Source organism: Papio anubis, chromosome 6, assembly GCF_008728515.1.
Source record: "Papio anubis isolate 15944 chromosome 6, Panubis1.0, whole genome shotgun sequence".
NCBI lineage: Eukaryota > Metazoa > Chordata > Mammalia > Primates > Cercopithecidae > Papio > Papio anubis.
In genome coordinates, this window is record NC_044981.1 from 155,198,476 (window position 1) to 155,218,484 (window position 20,009).

The following is a 20,009-nucleotide window of genomic DNA, read 5'->3' on the forward strand; positions in this document are numbered from 1 at the left end:
TAGATTAAGGGTTTAGTCAAATTTTTAAAGTTTTGAGCCATTATTTATTGTTTCTGTCATCATGGGACTCCCGTTACATGTGTGTTGATAGGCTTGTTGGTATCCTACAGGTCCCTGAGACTCTGTTCATTCTTATTTTTTTCTTTCTTTCTGCTTTTCAGATTGGACAATTTCTTGATGTGTCTTCAAGTTTGCTGATGCTTTTGTCTGCCAGTTTGAATCCACTGTTGATCCCCTTCAGTTAATTTTTCGTTTCAGCTATTATACTTTTCAGCTGTAGAGGTCCAATTCAGTGTTTTTTTTTTTTATAATCTTTTTGTTGAGATTCTCTATTCCTTGAATCATTGTCATCATGCTTTTCTTTCAGTTCTTTAAGCATGGTTTCCTTTAATTTGAACGTATTGATAGCTGCTTGGAAATCCTGGACAGCTGAACAGCTGAACCTCCCCAGAGACAGTTTCTGACTTTTTATCCTATCTATGGCTCACACTTTCCAGTTTCTTTGCATGTCTCATAATTTTTTGTTAAACTGAACGTTTTAGATAATACATTGTGGAGACTCTGAGTTAGATTGCCTCCTGCCCCTTCCCAAAGGGAGGTGGTGGTTGCTATTTTTTTTTTAGGGAGTTGCCTGCATTAAGTCTGTAGTATGAGGTGGTGATAGCAGAGATCAATTTTTTTTTGCCAGGTTTTCTAAGGGTCACCCTGAGTCAGTTTGTCAGTTTCTCTTAGTGGTCAGAAATGACTGGTCAAAGGTTATGCGTAGCTACTGCAGCCAGTGAGGCTTCAGCCTTTTTCTTTTTTAAGAGACAGGGTCTTGCTCTGTTGGCCAGGTTGGTCTTGAACTCCTAGCCTTAAGCAGTCCTCCCACCTTCGCCTTCCAAAGTGTTAGGATTACAGGCGTGAGCCACTGCACCTGACTAGCTTCTGCTTTTTGCCAATGCAAGTTGGAAAACAAAGTCAAAGTTCAGGCAGTTTACAAGTTTGCCCCAGCTTTTACTTCGTGCCGTCTTCTCATGTCCATGGCTGTCCTGTGTCTGTTAAAGGTGTCATTGAGCCATGGATGTTTCTATGACTAGGGTCCTTTCCAGCTGAGCATGCATACAGCTTTGTGTAAGCACACATACTTTTTTTTTTGAGACGGAGTCTTGCTCTGTCGCTCAAGCTTGAGTGCAGTGGCGTGATCTTGGCTCACTGCAGCCTCCATTGGACCTCCTGGGTTCAAGAGATTCTTCTGCCTCAGCCTCCCAAGTAGCTGGGATTATAGGCATGTGCCACCATACCCAGCTAATTTTTTGTATTTTTAGTAGAGACAGGGTTTCACCATGTTGGCCAGGCTGGTCTCATACTCCTGACCTCGTGATCCACCTGCCTCAGACTCCCAAAGTGCTAGGATTACAGGCGTGAACCACCGCGCCTGACATCACACAGACCCTCAGACCTCCACAGATACCTGGGAGCTAATCAAGGCCCACCATGGCTATGTAATTCTTCTGGTAAGTCTGCTGGTTTGTTGCTTGCCCCCAATATTGCAACCTTGGGTTGCTGCAATATTAGCCTTCCCAACTGTTTGCTGCCAATATTGCTGTTGGTTTCAACAATAGTCCCGCATTTGGGACTTTTCTATATTCTACTCCTAACCAGTGGCCCCCCTCCAGCAGTGATGGTGTTGGTTTTCACAGCTTGCCCCATCCTGGTAGAACTACCATTGATAGAGCTGGTGGAACATGGTAACAATAGCCCTAGGTTAAAACACACAGACTTCTGGCTGGGCACGGTGGCTCATGCCTGTAATCCCAACACTCTGGAAGGCCGAGGCGGGTGGATCACCTGAGGTCAGGATTTTGAGACCAGCCTGGCTAACATGGTGAAACTGCATATCTACTGAAAATACAAAAATTAGCCAGGCGTGGTGGCGGGTGCCCGTAATCCCAGCTACTCGGGAGGCTGAGGCAGAAGAATCGCTTGAACCCACAAGGCAGAGGTTGCCAAAAGCTGAAATCGCACCACTGCACTCCAGCCTGGGCAACAAGAGCGAGACTCCTTCTCAAAAACAAAAACAAAAAACTCACATGCAGACTTCTGCTCTTCTTAACTGAGTTGAGTAGTTTTTCTTGAATGATCACTTTTCAATTTGTTATACGCCTGTGCCCACTTTCCAGAGTTCTGATATGGTGGTTTGGTGTGTTTGTCTAGTTTTTTTCATTGAATTTTGGAGAGAGGCTCTGTTGAACTTCACTCTACTATTCCAGCAGTTCCCCCTTTACCTTTTTATTTTATACCTTTTAGGTTCTCATATTTTTAAGAGAAATGGTCTTATTCATGTTATGTTTTTCTTTACGTTATTATGCTTTTACTCTTAATTTATGGGTGCTCAGAAACACTTTTTATGCAGTGTTTAAATGTTTTTAGAAGCCTCTTAATCAAATATTCCCATGCCCCTTGAACATAGTAGTTGTCGAGGTAGTCATTAAATGCTCATTTAGTAGAGTTTTAAAGCTTTATTTAATATCTGCTTTGGGTCAGGTACTATAACCATAGTATGACTTTAGAGCATAGACTTTAAAGTTGAACCTGTGCAAGAATCCTCTCTCTTGTTAATGGAAATGTGACCTTGAACAAGTTGCTTAATTCTTCTCTTTTGAATGTCTTCAACCATAAAATAAAACTTCAGGGGAGTAAATGTGACTTAAGGCATAATATTTGCCCTACATTAAGTATTCAGTAAGTGATAACCTGTGACAATATGTGAGAAGAATGTATAATAATAGTTTCTACTTAATTATTAAGGTAATTGACAGTATTTTCTTTCTTTTCTTTTCCTTTTCCTTTCCTTTCTTTTCCTTTCTTTTGCTTTCTTTTCTTTTCTTTTCTTTCTTGAGACAGGGTCTTGCTATGTTGCCCAGGCTGGTCTTGAACTCTTGGCCTCAAGCAGTCCTCCGGAGTAGCTGGGATCACAAACATGAGCCACTGCACCTGGCTCATTTTAAAGATGGTAAAACTCAGATTAGAGAAGGAAAGTAATTTGGTAATTTGGCGTGATCATACTGTTAATGAGTTCCAGAAAGAGGAGTTGATCCCGGGTCTGCTTGACTAATCCATTTTTCCCTGCTACTTCTAGGAATCAGAAAAGGCATCAAGGGCTGGGCACAGTGGCTCACGCCTGTAATCCCAGCGCTTTGGGAGGCTGAGGCGAGTGGATCACTTGAGGTCAGGAGTTCGAGAACAGCCTGGCCAATGTGATGAAACCCCGTCTCTACTGAAAAATACAAAAAACTAGCCGGGCGAGGTGGCGGGCGCCTGTAGTCCCAGCTACTCTGGAGGCTGAGGCAGGAGAATGGCGTAAACCCGGGAGGTGGAGCTTGCAGTGAGCTGAGATCCAGCCACTGTACTCCAGCCTGGGCGACAGAGCGAGACTCCGTCTCAAAAAAATAATAATAATAATAATAATAATTAGCAGGATTTGGGGGCACATGCATGTAATTCTAGCTACTCAGGAGGCTGACGTAGGAAAACCGCTTGAACCCAGGAGATGGAAGTTTCAGTGAACCGAGATTGCACATGGCAGTCCAGCCTGGGTGACCTGTGAGGCTCTGTCTCCAAAAAAAAAGAAAGAAAAGGTGTCACGGGTTTGTGGTTAGCTCTTATCATTGGTACAAAGCAAATATTTATTTGTTTGCATTTTCCCCCCACCTCATGCAACATGTCAAGAACTTCCACTACAAAAGTGATACACCAATTATTTGAACCTTGTTAAGATACAGCCTTAGTGAATAAAACCTGGAATTTCTTAGGTGAGCGGAAAAATAAGAGACTTTAAACTCTTCATCCACAAATGTGAGCATCAAAACTGGGACACTTTTTTTTAAAAAAAAATTTCTTTTTTAGGGGGGTTTGAGGTGGAGGTTTCACTGAGTTGCCTAGGCTGGTCTCAAATTCCTGGGCTCAAAGGATCCGCCTACCTTAGGCTCTCTAGTAGCTGGGACTACAGGCACATGCCACTGTACCTGGCTCTCACAAACGCTTTTGATACATAATGGTGTAAGTAGCTATAAAAAGTATACTTAGAACAATTTTGTTAGCTTTAAAGCCTCTGAGACTGAAACATTGTACATACATGTTTTTATCATAATGTACTCCAAAAATTGTGTACTGTCTTACAGAAACCTCCCTAGTGGTATTCCTTCTCTTTAATTCTCTTTCCTGACCTATTTTTGTCTGTACTGTGACACCTACTCTGCTTGGGTATCCTCTTATAATTCTTAACTGTGTCATAAAATCAGCTAATGCAGGGACACAATGTTCATGTACGTAGTTCATGGTAGATTCTTTTTGGGGAAGAGGGATATCCATTATAGTTGATTCTTTTTTTTTTTTTTTTGGAGGCAGAGTCTTGCTCTGTTGCCCAGGCTGGAGTGGGCAGCTCACTTCAGCCTTGACCTCCTGGGCTCAGGTGATCTCCCACTTCAGCCTCCCGAGTAGCTGAGACTACAGGCGTGTGCCACCATGCCTGGCTAATTTTGTATTTTAGTAAAGATAGGGTTTTGCTATGTTGCCAAGGCTGGTCTCAAACTCCTGAGTTCAAGCAGTCAGCTTACCTCAGCCTTCCAAGGTGCTAGGATTACAGATACGAGCCACTGCACCCAGCCTATCATGGTAGATTCTTTTTTTTTGAAACGGAGTCTCACTCTTGTCCCCCAGGCTAGAGTGCAGTGGCGCAATTTCAGCTCACTGCAACCTCCGCCTCCCTGGTTCACGTGATTCTCCTGCCTCAGACTCCTGAGTAGCTGGACTACAGGCACTCACCGCCATGCCTGGCTAATTTTTGTATTTTTAGTAGAGATGGGGCTTCACCATGTTAGCCAGGCTGGTCTCGAGCTCTTGACCTCAGGTGATTGATCTGCCTGCCTCGGCCTCCCAAAGTGCTGGGATTACAGGCGTGAGCCACCGCACCTGGCCTCATGGTAGTTTCTTCATGCCTTTTATGCTGTGTACTTATTAGCATTCTAAGTAAAATCATTTTAATGGCTAATGAGCTGTCATAATCAATATTGATAGATGTCATGGTTTAAAATCTTACCATGCTTCCAAGTAAGATTTGAGGGCTAGAGATAAAGGATCTGGAATGATTTCCTTTTCTTACGAACTCTGCAACTCAGAGTAGAGGGGAAGGTATTGGAAGGTAGAGAGAAAGGTGGCCGAAGTACTTAGAAATCAACTTTAAATTATGAGGAAAAGAACCAGAATATTCTGCTCTCCAGCTCCACCTCAAACGCTTATTATACCTAACAGTTAAAGAAGCCAGAAAATATTTTAAATTGTGCTGACCTGATTATGTATTGAAACTTTTGATGGCAAGTCGCAGCTCCTCTTAACCATGGTTTATTTGGGGGATTCTTAGACAGTTACTTTCCATTTCTAATAAACAGATTTTTATGTTAGTGATTTGAGTACTCTCAGGCTGTTAGAACAATAAACATTCTTTGTGGAGCTTTATGAAAGGAGTAAAGTGTTGTAATGGCACTACTGTCAATCTGCAAATTTAAAGCATGCATGTGTGTAGTGTTTAATGTCATTGTCTAGTTGCTGTTATAGCTAATCACTCTGACTGGAAGAGTTTATTACTATATGTATCACTCATGTGTTAGAGAATTTAGACTTATTAAACATTCATTTTCATGTTTTTTATAGTTTTCCAGGTAATACTTCAAGCTTTGAAGAAACAGCTTAGTTTTGTTCTTTTATAATATAGGTGGCAAACTATTTTATATATATATAGAGAGAGAGAGAGAGAGAGAGAGAGGTAGAGAGAGAGACAGGGTATTGCTGTGTTGGCCAGCTTGGTATTGAACTCCTGACTTCAAGCAATCATTCTGCTTCAGCCTCCCAAAGTGCTGGGATTACAGGCACAAGCCATCATGCCCGGCCAAAACTGTTTCATACAACTATTCTTAGAGGTTTAGTAAGTTATTTATTGTAGAGAGCAACTCAGTCTTAAATTACAGTTTTTATTTAGAATCTTACCTTTCTTTAGCATAGAAAAACTTTAGCTCATTTTATCAGATTTCTAAATTATGAAGGAATTCTTTCCTTGCTGAATAATCCAGAATTAATTGACTTTTCTGTATTACTGAGGAACCTCAACTACTCAGAATATAATCAGAAGCTAATTAAGGAATTAGAAAAGAAGTAAAGAGCAAAGAGTTAAATAACAAGTCTTATATACTTTTTTTTTTTTAAGGTAGAGTCTCACTCTGTCGCCCAGGCTGGAGTGCAGTGCGTGATATCAGCTCACTGCAACCTCTGCTTCCCAGGTTCAAGCGATTCTTGTGCCTCAGTCTCCCGAGTAGCTGGGACTACAGGCATGTGCCACCATGCCTGGCTAATTTTGTATTTTTAGTAGAGACGGGGTTTCACCATATTGGGCAGGCTAGTCGTGATCTCCTGACCTCAAGTGGCATCCCAACATGCTGGGATTACAGGTGTGAGCCACTGCACCTGGCCCAAGTCTACATACTTTTGAGTTACCAAGTTTTTAGAGATGAAATACTATCCTCTCATAATCTGTGTCTTGTTTAGCATAACTCTACCAAAGTCAGGTTATTGCTTCAGTTGATTATTGCTATGTAAAAACCCTAAAAGTTGGTGACCAAAAACAGTTACAATTAAACATTCACTTCATTACAGTTCTACAGTTTGGTCAGGTCTTAGAAGTCATGACTTGTCTCTATTCCACTTGATATCTGTAGAGACACTTGACTGGGACTGGAAGATTTATTTTCGAGATAACTCAGTCATATGGCTGGCTGCCAGCTGGGAGCTCAGATGGGAATGTAGATCAGGTCCTCAGTTCTTCATGGGGAGAGCTAGACTTCTCACAGAATAGCGGTGACAGGATCCCAAGAGAGAATGTCTTTATGAACAGATGTTCCAAGAGGACAGGCCCCAATTCACAAATGTTTGATCAAAGGCAGTCACATGGCCAAGCCAGTGTGAGAGAGGATACAGAACAATATTTAAATATTGAGTGTTATGGTTTATTGTAGGCTACTAAAGTAAAGTAGCTACTACTACTGCAGTGTTCTTCTCATTTTACAGCAAAGTAGCCTTTCTGGAGGACAACTTGAAGACTTAATATTTATTTATTTATTTATTTATTTATTTATTTATTTTTTTTTTTTTTTTTTTTTGAGACGGAGTCTCGCTCTGCCGCCCAGGCTGGAGTGCAGTGGCCGGATCTCAGCTCACTGCAAGCTCCGCCTCCCGGGTTCACGCCATTCTCCTGCCTCAGCCTCCCGAGTAGTTGGGACTACAGGCGCCCGCCACCGCGCCCGGCTATTTTTTTGTATTTTTTAGTAGAGACGGGGTTTCACCGTGTTAGCCAGGATGGTCTCGATCTCCTGACCTCATGATCCACCCGTCTCGGCCTCCCAAAGTGCTGGGATTACAGGCTTGAGCCACCGCGCCCGGCCTGAAGACTTAATATTTATAGTCTTTGGCCTAGGAATTTCACCTTTAGGGTTTATCCTAAGGAAAATATTTAAACTCCCTGGATCTGTATCAAGGCTTCATCTAGTTTTCATCCATAGCATTTTGCCCAGAGTTAGATAGCTGGTTAATGCAGGAATTCAGATTAAAACCAGATTTTCTAGTTCCAGAACTGTGTGCTTAATCATTGTACTATACAGCCTCTCACCCAGGGATGCCTATATATAATCATGTCAATGATATGAGAAGCTGATAATGTATTTAATAAAAATAAGATTTTTTTGTTTGTTTTTTTTTTTTTTTTGAGACAGAGTCTCGCTCTGTCGCCCGGGCTGGAGTGCAGTGGCCGGATCTCAGCTCTCTGCAAGCTCCGCCTCCCGGGTTTACACCATTCTCCTGCCTCAGCCTCCCAAGTAACTGGGACTACAGGCGCCCGCCATCTCGCCCGGCTAGTTTTTTGTATTTTTTAGTAGAGACGGGGTTTCACCGTGTTCGCCAGGATGGTCTCGATCTCCTGACCTCGTGATCCACCCGTCTCGGCCTCCCAAAGTGCTGGGATTACAGGCTTGAGCCACCGCGCCCGGCCAAGATTTGTATATATAAAAATCTAAAAGGCTGTATACTGAAATGGAATATCTACAAGCCAGTATGTATGTTTTTTAATTGTAAGGATATCTTTTGTACGTCCACCATGCAAACTCAGTATATTCACATGTATATGTTTTGTTTTGTTTTTTGTGACAGAGTCTCACTCTGTCGCCCAGGCTAGAGTGCAGTGGTGCAATTTTGGCTCACCACAACCTTCGCCTCCTGGGTTCAAGCGATTCTCCTGCCTCGGCCTCCGAGTAGCTGGAACTACAGGCATATGCCCCCATGCCTGGTTAATTTTTATACTTTTGGTAGAGACAGGTTTTGCCATTTTGGCCAGGCTGGTTTTGAACTCCTGACCTCAGGTGATCCACCCGCCTCGGCCTCCCAAAGTGCTGGGATTACAAGCGTGAGCCACCGCACCCAGCTGTCACATGTATATGTTTTATATATATTTTAATTTTACCCTGATTCTCAAATACTGGTCTCCACCCTTTCATTCAAACATCAAAGAGCTATGTGATTGTGGTTGTAAATGCCACATGTAATGAATCTTGGAAGAGTATTCCATTCTCCCGTCCCCATCCCCCCTTCACACTGTAAATATAATGTAAATATAACCCTTGAGGAGGATGTCTTGAGATCCCTGTGGTCCATAGCGGCCTGATGCTCCATATGTAGAAGCTTAGAAAATACGAGTACTTACTGAATAGAGCTTCTTAACCAATATTCTTTAACTGGCTTCCACATCATAGTTTTACTTATAATGACTTTACACTCCATTCTCACAGTATTATTCCAAATCACTACCCTTAAAGAGGTAAAATATTATCGCCCATATCTGTCCCAGCTAAACCAGAATTACTTGGTGGTTGTACGAATTCTCAAGTTCCTACCCTCTTTCACATTTGTTAAGTCTAGGGCAGCAGTTATTCCCTCTGTCAGCCAGGCTGGAGTGCAGTGGAACAACCTTGGCTCACTGCAACCTCTGCCTCCCGGTCTCAAGCGATTCTCCTGCCTCAGCCTCCCGAGTTGCTGGAATTACAGGTGTGTGCCACCACGCCCGGCTAATTTTTGTATTTTTAGTAGAGACAGGGTTTTGCCATGTTGGCCAGGCTGGTCTCGAACTCCTGGGGCAGCAGTTCTTGACCCTGGATGCACTTGAGAATCATTTGAAAATGCTGATGTCCAGATTCCACCCTAGATCAGTTGCAGGAGATTCTCTAGTTGGTGTCACTTGAGTGTGTTTCTTAGCATGGACAAGTTGGGAAGATACAGAAAATAGTTTTGCATTTTAAAGATTGTCCAAAAAAGGTGTTAGACTATTAATAGACAGTTTTATTTCAGCATAAGCCTGTAGGATTATGTAAATCTGCATGAATTGTTGTGAATGAATTTTCCTTTAAAATAGAGTTATTATTGCACAGTTTCATTAGAGATTACTCATTGAAAACCTTGTGTGAGCTCTCCAGTGAGTCTTGTTGCTAATTCACAAATGAAGAATATGGGCAATGTAGGAAAATATCTGGAATTCCTTGGTTTATGGATTTAAGCTAGTCTAGATAATTCTCTACTGTTTTGGAAATTATACCATAAAGGATACTTCTTTTAAAATAACGAGGAATTGTATCACTGGAAGGCCATGTCCTTATTTTTTAAAGAAAGAAACTAAATACTTTGGCTTAGTGACAATCTACATTTCAAAGGTTCTCGGGACTAAAAGCTTATTCTTCATTTAAATGACTTCTTCTCAGCCTTATTAAGAGTTCATCTAGGTTATAAACCATATCTCCAGTTATTCATGCTGTTCCAGATTGGGTAAAACAGGTATCAAAAGTACTGAAGGGAGAAGTAATAGCTTAAGCACTTCTCAGTTTATCTTTTATCTCTAGATGTAGATATTTGGAGAAATGCGGCTGTTTAATGAGAACTGTAGTGGGGCATCCATTTACATCTCTTAGGATTGGTTGAATAGAGTATGGCCTATTGAGTATACTTTTGATGTTGTTGCCAGTCTCTTTTCAAATGTACACGTGACACTATCTGAAGAAATACTAGAAACACCTAGTAAACATTTTTCTAATATCTATTGTTAAGCTATATTCAGGTGATCACATTTTGAGGCTTGGTTTTCTGCTTGGCTATCAGTGATAATCAGGTAACATATAGGGTATCTGTGAGCTGCTGACTTTAATAGGTCAGCCTGTGTAAGTGTATAAGACCTACCTTTTTGGAGACCAATAATGTGGTAGTTTCTTATGCTTAGACTTGAAGGGAGCACTTGTTTTAGACCTCTATACCATGGTTTCAAAAATCTTTTCCTTAGTATGTAATGTCCATTTGCATTCCTGATGATCTTACCCTGTGTGATTAGTAATACTTTTTGTAGAAAATGGCTGGTTTAGTATCTGGCATACACATGTGTCTCTTAACATTTTATCACTTTGCAGTTTTGTTCCTGGTATATACAAATAGCAACAAAATAACATTGAACAATTCTCTTCAGGTTTTTAGTCTTGTTCTTTTCTAGTTCTTTGAATGTCCCAGGATCTTGTAATTATTTCATCACTTTTTCATGAGCCAAGCAAAATATATTCTCATCTTGCAAATGAAAAGCAAGATACCTACTAGCTTGAGCATTACCCTGAATTTCTCCAGAAGAGTACAAATATCGAAGTAGACTATAAACCCTTCTTTAATTCTGTTTATTAAATCAACAAATTGAGAACATACTGTACTTAATACATCTGTATATTAATACTGTATTTGGCAGGGAGTGGGGCTTTCCTTCAGTAAAGCAATTTCTCTCCTAATGGTTAAAGTTAGATAAATAACTTCACCTAAAAATGTGAATTCTCCAAGAAGCAGAGTTTATTCTGTGGTCTGATAGTTTTGTAAGTTCAAATTCGCTGGGCAAATTCTAAATGGCACTAAATTTTATTATGAAGGGCTGGTTCAAGAAAAAGGTATTAAAAGGTGGGAAAGATAACTATTGGAGGAATCTGACCTCTCCTTACCAAGTGACCCAGTCATGGGACAAACTGACATTATATGCCTTGTGATGTGATGCCTCAGAAAACATCAACATTCCTGTGGTTTAGGAACATTACTGCCAATAATGCATAACAAAACTGGTCATGAGGAAACAGACAAACCCAAATGTAGACTGTAGCTCAGATAGCTAGCCTGAACTCTTTATTGTCAATGTCTTCAATGACAACAAGGCAGGGGCGACTCTTCTAGGTTAAAGATGACTAAAGAGGCCGGGCGCGGTGGCTCAAGCCTGTAATCCCAGCACTTTGGGAGGCCGAGGCGGGTGGATCACAAGGTCAGGAGATTGAGACTATCCTGGCTAACATGGTGAAACCCCGTCTCTACTAAAAATACAAAAAACTAGCCGGGCGCGGTAGCGGGCGCCTGTAGTCCCAGCTACTTGGGAGGCTGAGGCGGGAGAATGGCGTGAACCCGGGGGGCGGAGCTTGCAGTGAGCCGAGATCGCGCCACTGCACTCCAGCCTGGGAGACACAGTGAGACTCCGTCTCGTGCCTTGAAAAAAAAAAAAAAAAAAAAAAAAAAGATGACTAAAGAAACAACGTGCAGTATATAATTCTTGAATATTCTAAAGCGTAGGGAATGGTGGGAAATAAAACCGAAAAGTTTAAACTGCACTCTAAATATGGGGCTAAGGTGTCTACCTGTGACCTTGAGATATGGTTTATAACCTAGATGAACTCTTAATAAGGCTGAGAAGAAGTCATTTAAATGAAGAATAAGCTTTTAGTCCAGAGAACCTTTGAAATGTGCAGTGGCTCACGCCGATAATCTCAGCACTTTGGGAGGTCGAGGTGGGGGGATCACAAGGTCAGGAGTTCAAGACCATCCTGGCCAACATGGTGAAATCCCATCTCTACTAAAGATACAAAAAAATTAGCCAGGCATGGTAATGCGCGCCTGTAATCCCAGCTATGCGGAAGACTGAGGCAGGAGGCAGAGGTTGCAGTGAGCTGAGATTGCGCCATTGCACTCCAGCCTGAGTGACAAGGCAAGACTCTGTCTCAAAAAAATAAATAAATAAATAACCACCAGAGGTGGGAGGATCCCTCCAGCCCAAGTGTCTGTTGTATGCTAGGATCTTGCCACTGTACTCCACCCTTGGCAACACAGCGAGACCCTCTGTTTTTTCCTGTCGTCTTTGATAATATTGGTAATCTATTTTATAGTTTTCCAAAGAAATGTTACTAAGTAGTGGTAACAGATTAGCATTTGGCAAATAACAATTAACAAAGGCATATTTTGAGTGTGGAATAAGATAGTTTTATAGACTCAGTGGATTCCAGGCAACGAACTTAACTTTTTTGAGATGCAGATAATTATAATTATCTGCTCTTTAAATGTTAGTTTGGGCCCTGACATAGCTTTAAGTGACTGTTAATATTGGGTTTCTTACATAGAACCCTTGAGAGCTATCCAGATTATTTGAGCCTCTGTCTTTGCTTCAGATATATGATGAAACGTGATTTGCAGAACTTTTGAACTCCATGAACAAAACTGAAGTCTAAAGTAGTCCAGGGTTACTCAAACTCACTGTCTTCGGCATTTGCTAATATATACCTATACAAATAGATGAAGGCTGTGGCTTACTTTTTGGTTCTTGCCCCATGCTATACTTTTGCTTGTCTCCCATCTTACCTGTCTGTGATCACTGTGCCCATATTGGCTGATCTATTGTTATTTACCACAAATAACATATTTCTTGTATTTCCTACAAATACTATTTCATACAGATGGTTGTATTTGACACTTTTACCTGTTAGGAAATAAAATGAACAGTAGCTAGGAAGAAAATTATGGCTTCCACTTCATACTCAGCCTGATACTAAGAAACTTCTCTTAAAATTGGGGGAAAATATGAATATTGGGGTGAGAGAATACTAAATCTTGCTGTTTAAATTTCAAAAGTTTTAGTCATCTTAAAGTAAGTTAACAATATTTAAGCCTGATTTACATTTAATTTCAGAATTCATTCTTTCTGGATAAATCTAGAGCATTTAAAGTGACATCCAAGATAAAACCTTTAAGGGATTTTTGCTGTAATTTGCCTCAGTAGTCTGACTCTTGTCCATACACTTCAAAGCAGATAAACCTAAGAATTAACTAGAGCCATCTGTTCTTAATTCTACACCTTAAACCTACATGCAGCTCATCTGTGGCTTCTACTTCTGTGGTAACTTCTCTGTTCTATTTTTTCTGTTCATAGCTATCATTTTTCTATTCAAACATATTAACTCCCGGTGCTCACAGGTAGGCACCTTAGCCCTATATTTAGAGTCCAGTTTAAACTTTTCAGTTTTATTTCCCACCACTGCCTATGCTTTAGAATATTCAAGAAATATATACTAAATATACCCTGTACTTACTTCTTCTCTGCATTTAGCTCACACCATTGTCACCGTTTTCAACTGTCTTATAGTATGGCTAGCTCTGTCCTGGCTGAGGCCATTGCACTCTAGCATGGGCAACAAGAGCGAAACTCTGTCTCAAAAACAAAACAAAAAAGAGTCCCGGCTGGCTGTATGCAGTGGCTCACACCTCAAATCCCAGCACTTTGGGAGGCTGAGGTGGAAGGATCCCTTGAGCCCAGGAGTTCAAGACCAGCCTGAGCAACTTAGGGAGACCCTGTCTCTAAAGGAAGGAAGGCAGGGAGGGAGGGGAAGCAGAGAGACCGAGGAAAGGAAAAAAAAGGAAGGGAAAGAATGAATGAATCCGGGCCAAATCAATTGTCAATTCCTTCGTGCTTTTTGTATTACACAAATGGTATTATGCTATGGAATATACTGTTCTGAAATTTTTTTGTTGTTGTTGAGGTGGAGTCTCACTCTGTTGCCCAAGCGGTAGTGCAGTGGCATGATCTCACCTCACTGCAACCTCCGCCTCCCGGGTTCAAGCGATTATCCTGCCGCAGCCTCCCGAGTAGCAGAAATTATAGGCTCGTGCCACCTCGCCCAGCTAATGTTTGTATTTTTAGTAGAGATGGGGTTTCACTGTGTTGGCCAGGCTGGTCTTGAACTCCTGACCTCAAGTGAGCCACCCGCCTCGGCCTCTCAAAGTGCTGGGATTTGAGGCATGAGCCACCGCGCCCGGCCTGAAACTTTTTATGTGTCATACATTCTAGACAGCTTTTCTGATTAACCTATGGCTGAGTTATATTTTGTAAAAGGCTGTGTAATGTAAGTTTGTAATGTAAGATTTATTGTTTCTGGTCTTTTTTTTTTTCTATTACAAACAATGCTGAAATATTTTTGTATGTGTGGAAATATTTGTAGGATTAATTCCCATTGAAATTGTTCATTCAAAAGTTATGTGCATTTAATACAGTAATGGATAATGTATTCACCAAAATGCCCCCCCCTCCTTTTTTTTTTTTTTGAGACAGTCTCCCTCTGTCACCCAGGCTGAAGTGCAGTGAGTGATGTGATCACAGCTCATGCAGCCTCAGTCTTGAAGGCTGAAGCCGTCCTGACACCTTATCCTCCCACTACAGGCATGTGCCACCATGCCCAGCTAATTTTTTTTTTTTTTTTTTTTAACAGAGTTTCGCTCTTGTTGCCCAGGCTGGAGTGCAATGGCGCGATCTTGGTTCACTGTAGTCTCCACCTCCCGGGTTCAAGCAATTCTGCCTCAGCATCCCAAGTAGCTGGGCTTACAGGCACCCGCCACCACGCCTGGCTGATTTTTGTATTTTTAGTATAGACAGGGTTTCACCACGTTGGCCAGGCTGTTTGCGAACTCCTGACCTCAGATGATCCGCCCACCTTGGCCTCCCAAAGTACAGGGATTACAGGCTTGAGCCATCATGCCCAGCCAGTTTGTAGTCTTTTTAACCATGGAAATTCAACTTTTTATGTGCTTATTTTCTAACCTCCTTGGTTGGTATATGTTTCATAAGGGCCAGGTCTGCACCTTATTCATCATTATAAATAATGATTCTACCTTATCTAGCATGGTGCCTTTTATAGATGATCAGTAAATAATAGTTTAGTCCTCCTGAAGCTGTAGGTAAAAAACCTGTCCTCCCTTCAGTCATTTTATAAAAGTTGAATAAGTTGAAAGTGACCAATCACAGGAGTTTCAGCAGTGAACAAACAACAACAAAAACCCCCCACATTTTCCACTTACTTATTTTAATCGGTGACGTTGAATTACAAGTCCTTGTAATGATCAGGAAGATGTTTAACAAGCTAAGTTAACCACTGCATATGTAATGGGCAAGTGATGTTCGAATTTCTTGATGTGACTTTAAACTCTAAAGAAGTCCTCATGCAAAAAGAAATCATAACCAGTTAAGAAAACTAAAAGAACTTTCTTAAGCTAATCATGATCCTCTGTAAGTATATAAACTATCAAACTATTAGCTAATCAGAGAAGGGAAAGGACTTTTCCCCCATCACCCCTCCCCTTTCTATTAGAGTGAATCAGATATAATCATGATTGTGTCAAAAGTTCAAAAGGGAAAATGGAAGGTAAAATGAGCTGAATTGGCACTCTTCTCTCAACATTGTACCTGTAAGCTTGATATGTTGTTTCAGAGATTAACTTTATAGACTTCCGTACCCAGAAGTATGAAAATTCTTAGGGGACTCTTTTCACAAGCTTGATCTTAACGTATTTGAATAAAGAGAGCAGTTAATCCCCTTTGTAAAGTAATTTGAGAGGAGGGAATTCAGAATGTAAAATCTCACCTGCAGAAAACACTCAGCTCTGTAAAGGCCTTTTTATCTTTAAGACACTTACAAAGACTTAATATTTTAATGCGGAAGGGTGAACTTGGTTAAAAAGCCAATAGGTGAAATTAGAGAGAAATAATCCAGTGCTTTCTTTCTGGGAATTATTCTACTCTCCAGGGGACCTAATTTTATTCCCTGTGGGGAATGAGAATACCCTCTGTACAACAAGCCAGCATCTTTAAATATAAGCTTGACTTTTAGTATAATAAGAGTCTTGTTAGGTGCAATTATTTCCTTAGTCATTAATACAATGAACAAATGTTGTGGTTACCTGGGAAAGAAAATTCAAGTGCTTTTAAATCTCTTGTGAGATTTGGTTTCATGCTTGAAACCTATACGCTGTTATGCCCAATAGCATCTGTTGAGAATTCTAAGCTATAAGGTATACAACATAGAGAAGTTAATACACTTAGGAAAAAATTGAGACCACTACAAAATGGATGTAAGGTCCTTAATAAAAAGCTTTTATTGTGTTGAGTGACAGCTATTTACCAGTGGCATTAAGCTTAACAAATAGGTAGAACTTTCTTAGGAGTTAATATTACAAGATGATGTCCCTGTATACACAGTAGGAAGCCAGTCTTTCCTTCAGGTGGCACTTAACTTTTTTCTTCCAGTTGTAAAACACTTTGCAGTTCTATGCAAATTCTGTGCTAATTAATTCAAGGTCTGAATTAACAGACAGAATATAATCTAAGAGAATATATAGTGTTGAGTAGTATTTTTGGTAGAGTATGGCATTAGTTATTGTGTTAAGTCATTTCTGTCACCTACAAACTCTGTGATATTTTGCACATTTTAAAATCTTTTTGGCTGGGCACGGTGGCTCATGCCTGTAATCCCAGCTCTTTGGGAGTCTAATACAGGTGGATTCCTTGTACTCAGGAGTTCAAGACCAGCCTGGGCAACATGGTGAAACCCTGTCTCTACCAAAAGTACAAAAATTAGCCAGGTGTGATGGCATGTGCCTGTAGGCTGAGCTACCCAGGGGGTTGAGGTGGGAGAAATCACTTGACCCTGCTGTGATCATGCCGCTGCTCTCCAGCCTGGGTTAGAGTGAGATCCTGTCTCAAATAAAATAAAATCTATCTTCTTTTTTTTTTTTTTTTTTTTTTTTTTTGAGAGAGGGTCTCGTTCATTGCCCATGCTGGAGTGCAGTGGTACAATCACAGTTCACTACAGTCTTGAACTCCTGGGTTCAAGAGATCCTCCTACCTCAGCCTCCCAAGTAGTTAGGACCACAGGCACATGCCACCATGCCCAGTAAATTTATTTTATTTTTTGTATAGATGGAATCTTTTTATGTTTCCCAGGCTGGTAACTCTTGGCGTCAAGCAGTCCTCCCACCTCAGCCTCCCAGAGCACTAGGATTACAGGCATGAGCCACCGTGCCAGGCCTGAAATCTCTTCTTAATTATAAAATACTGGTCTCATACCACTCCTAATAGTCTTTAGTGTCTTTAGTCATAAACCATTTCTTATTGGATTTGGTAACATCTTTTTTTTTTTTTTTGAGTCAGAGTCTTGCTGTCGCTCGGGCTGGAGTGCAGTGGAGCGATCTTTGGCTCACTGCCACCTCCACCTCCCGGGTTCAAGCAGTTCTCCTGCCTCAGCCTCCCAAGTAGCTGGGATTACAGGCGCCCGCCACCATGCCCAGCTAAGTTTTATATTTTTAGTGGAGACGGGGTTTCACCGTATTGGTCAGGCTATTGGTCAGGCTGATCTCTTGCTGGTCTCGAACTCTTGACCTCGTGGTCCTTCCACCTCGGCCTCCCAAACAGCTGGGATTACAGACGTGAGCCACCCCGCCAGGCCCAGCATATTTTTTCTTTAAAAGGAATCCAGTAAAAGATAATAGAAATCTTTCTTGTTACTTTTTTTTAAATGTAGAAGTTGACTGAAGTGGCAACAAGTAGCCTTTGCAATCTTATAAAGAACAAAGTCTCCAGAAATTTTCTTACATTCTGGTGTAACTTCCAAGTACTGGGTGTTATGTTTTCGGTTCTTGCCCTCGCTTTTAAAGCTCTGGGTTTATGAGCTTGGTCTACTGAGTACGATTTAATTTCCTACTAGTGGTAAGACCACAGACACTGTATGCAGCACTTTCCCTGCTGTTTTTGGCATTTTTTAGGTGGCCGTTAAGAATAATGTTTTATTTAGGTCTTTTTTTATGCAAGATCTAATCTAGTCCTCTTAACAAAATATTTTGTTTTCCTTTAAAAGTAGCTAAGTGGGCGGGTTACGGTGGCTCACGCCTGTAATCCCAGCACTTTGGGAGGCTGAGGTGGGTGGATCATGAGGCCAGGAGATGGAGACCATCCTGGCTAACACGGTGAAACCCGTCTCCACTAAAAATACAAAAAATTAGCCGGGCGTGGCGGCTGGGCCTGTAGTCCCAGCTACTTGGGAGGCTGAGGCAGGAGAATGGCATGACCCTAGGCTGCGGAGCTTGCAGTGAGCCGAGATCGTGCCACTGCACTCCAGCCTGGGCAACAGAGCAGACTCTGTCTCAAAAAATAAAGTAAAGTGAGCCAGCACAGTGGTATGACCCTGCAGTCCCAGCTACCTGGGAGGCCAAGGCGAGAGGATTGCTTGAGCCTAGGAGTTTAAATCCAGCCTGGGCAATGCAGTGAGACCCTCTCTCTGGGAGAAGAAAAAGAATTTCTACATCAATGGGCAGTGATAGGCATTGAGACATAAGTTGGGGTTTTGCTATAATGAATGAGCACCAAGAAAATTAAATTTTAAAATTGAAAAGGTTAATTGTATTTCCCCTATGAGGACTGTTTGCTGAGGTACTAGCTAGAAGAATAGTCAAGAGCTAACCTTTTTTCACCCCTGCTTAGTTGACATTTTTAAAGCTCACCAAAATAATAAGAAAATGACCTACATTTATGCAGATAGCCCCAGGCAGAATGACATCCAAAAGCATGCATGCAAAGGTACATTTAAAAGTTGTATTCTTGTGTAAATACTTTTAAAGAACTAGTGGGCCAGGCAGTGGCTCAGGCCTGTAAGCCTAGCACTCTGGGAGACTGAGGCGGCAGATCACGTGAGATCACGAATTTGTGATCAGCCTGGCCAACATGGTGAAACCCCGCCTGTACTAAAAATACAAGAAAATTAGCCAGGCCTGGTGGCAGGTGCCTGTAATCCCAGCTACTTGGGAGGCTGAGGCAGGAGAATCACTTGAACCCAGGAGGCGTAGGTTGCAGTGAGCCAAGATTGCATCTCTGCCTGGGCGACAGAGCGAGACTCTGTCTCAGAAAAAAAAAAGAACTAGCAAAGTTTTTTTTTGTTATGGGTAAAAGGTCATCTTAAAAACCTCATGATTTCGGCCGGGTGTGGTGGCTCATGCCTGTAATCCCAGCACTTTGGGAGGCCGAGGTGGGCAGATCACCTGAGGTCAGGAGTTCAAGACCAGCCTGGACAACATGGTAAAACCCCATCTCTACAAAAATACAAAAATTAGCTGGGCATGATGGTGGGTGCCTGTAATCCCAGCTACTCAGGAGGCTGAGGTGGAGAAATCACTTGAACCTGGGAGGTGGAGGTTGCAGTGAGCCGAGATCGTGCCATTGCACTCCAGCCTAGGCAACAAAGCGAGATTCTGTCCCAAAAAAAAGAAAAAGAAAGTCATGATTTCTTTTGGTAAGGTAATCAGATTTGCCATATTATCAATTGGCAAGCCTAGATTCCCCCATTCCTCCATTTTTTTGACGTTTCCTTAATGTACTTCAATTTAGGAGTAACTTTTTTTGTTTCAGACAAATCTTCCTATTTTCAAGCTGAAAGAATCTACTGTTAGAAGAAGATACAGTGACTTTGAATGGCTGCGAAGTGAATTAGAAAGAGAGAGCAAGGTAAGAATGATTCGAAATGCGGTTTTAAAGCAAAACATTCCAAGTTTTAATGTTTAATATTTCTCAGGAAAATGATCTTGAATAAAATGGGTAAAAGCAAATGTGATTTCTTTTTTTCAGATAGTTCGATGTCATTTTATAGAGGTAGAGTCTTTGTAAATTTTCCTTAGAACTCTTTCTCTTGTCTACTTTGGCTCAGTTGAGGTCTTTGCTGACTCACACTTGAATAACACTTCTTAGAATCTTCTTGCTATTACTTCCTTCCTTTCCCTCATCGTCCTATTCC

General features: G+C 41.4%; 1 protein-coding gene across 3 annotated transcripts in view; it reads left to right on the forward strand.

The window, feature by feature from the left end:
• Positions 1 to 20,009, forward strand: part of LOC116275386 (sorting nexin-3) — a 51,614-nt gene that overhangs the window by 19,852 nt on the left and 11,753 nt on the right. For all 3 annotated transcript variants that reach the window (XM_031667549.1, XM_031667550.1, XM_031667551.1), the window contains exon 2: positions 19,628 to 19,723. In XM_031667549.1, coding sequence (XP_031523409.1) covers positions 19,628 to 19,723 — 96 coding nt within the window. The remainder of the gene's footprint in view (positions 1 to 19,627; positions 19,724 to 20,009) is intronic.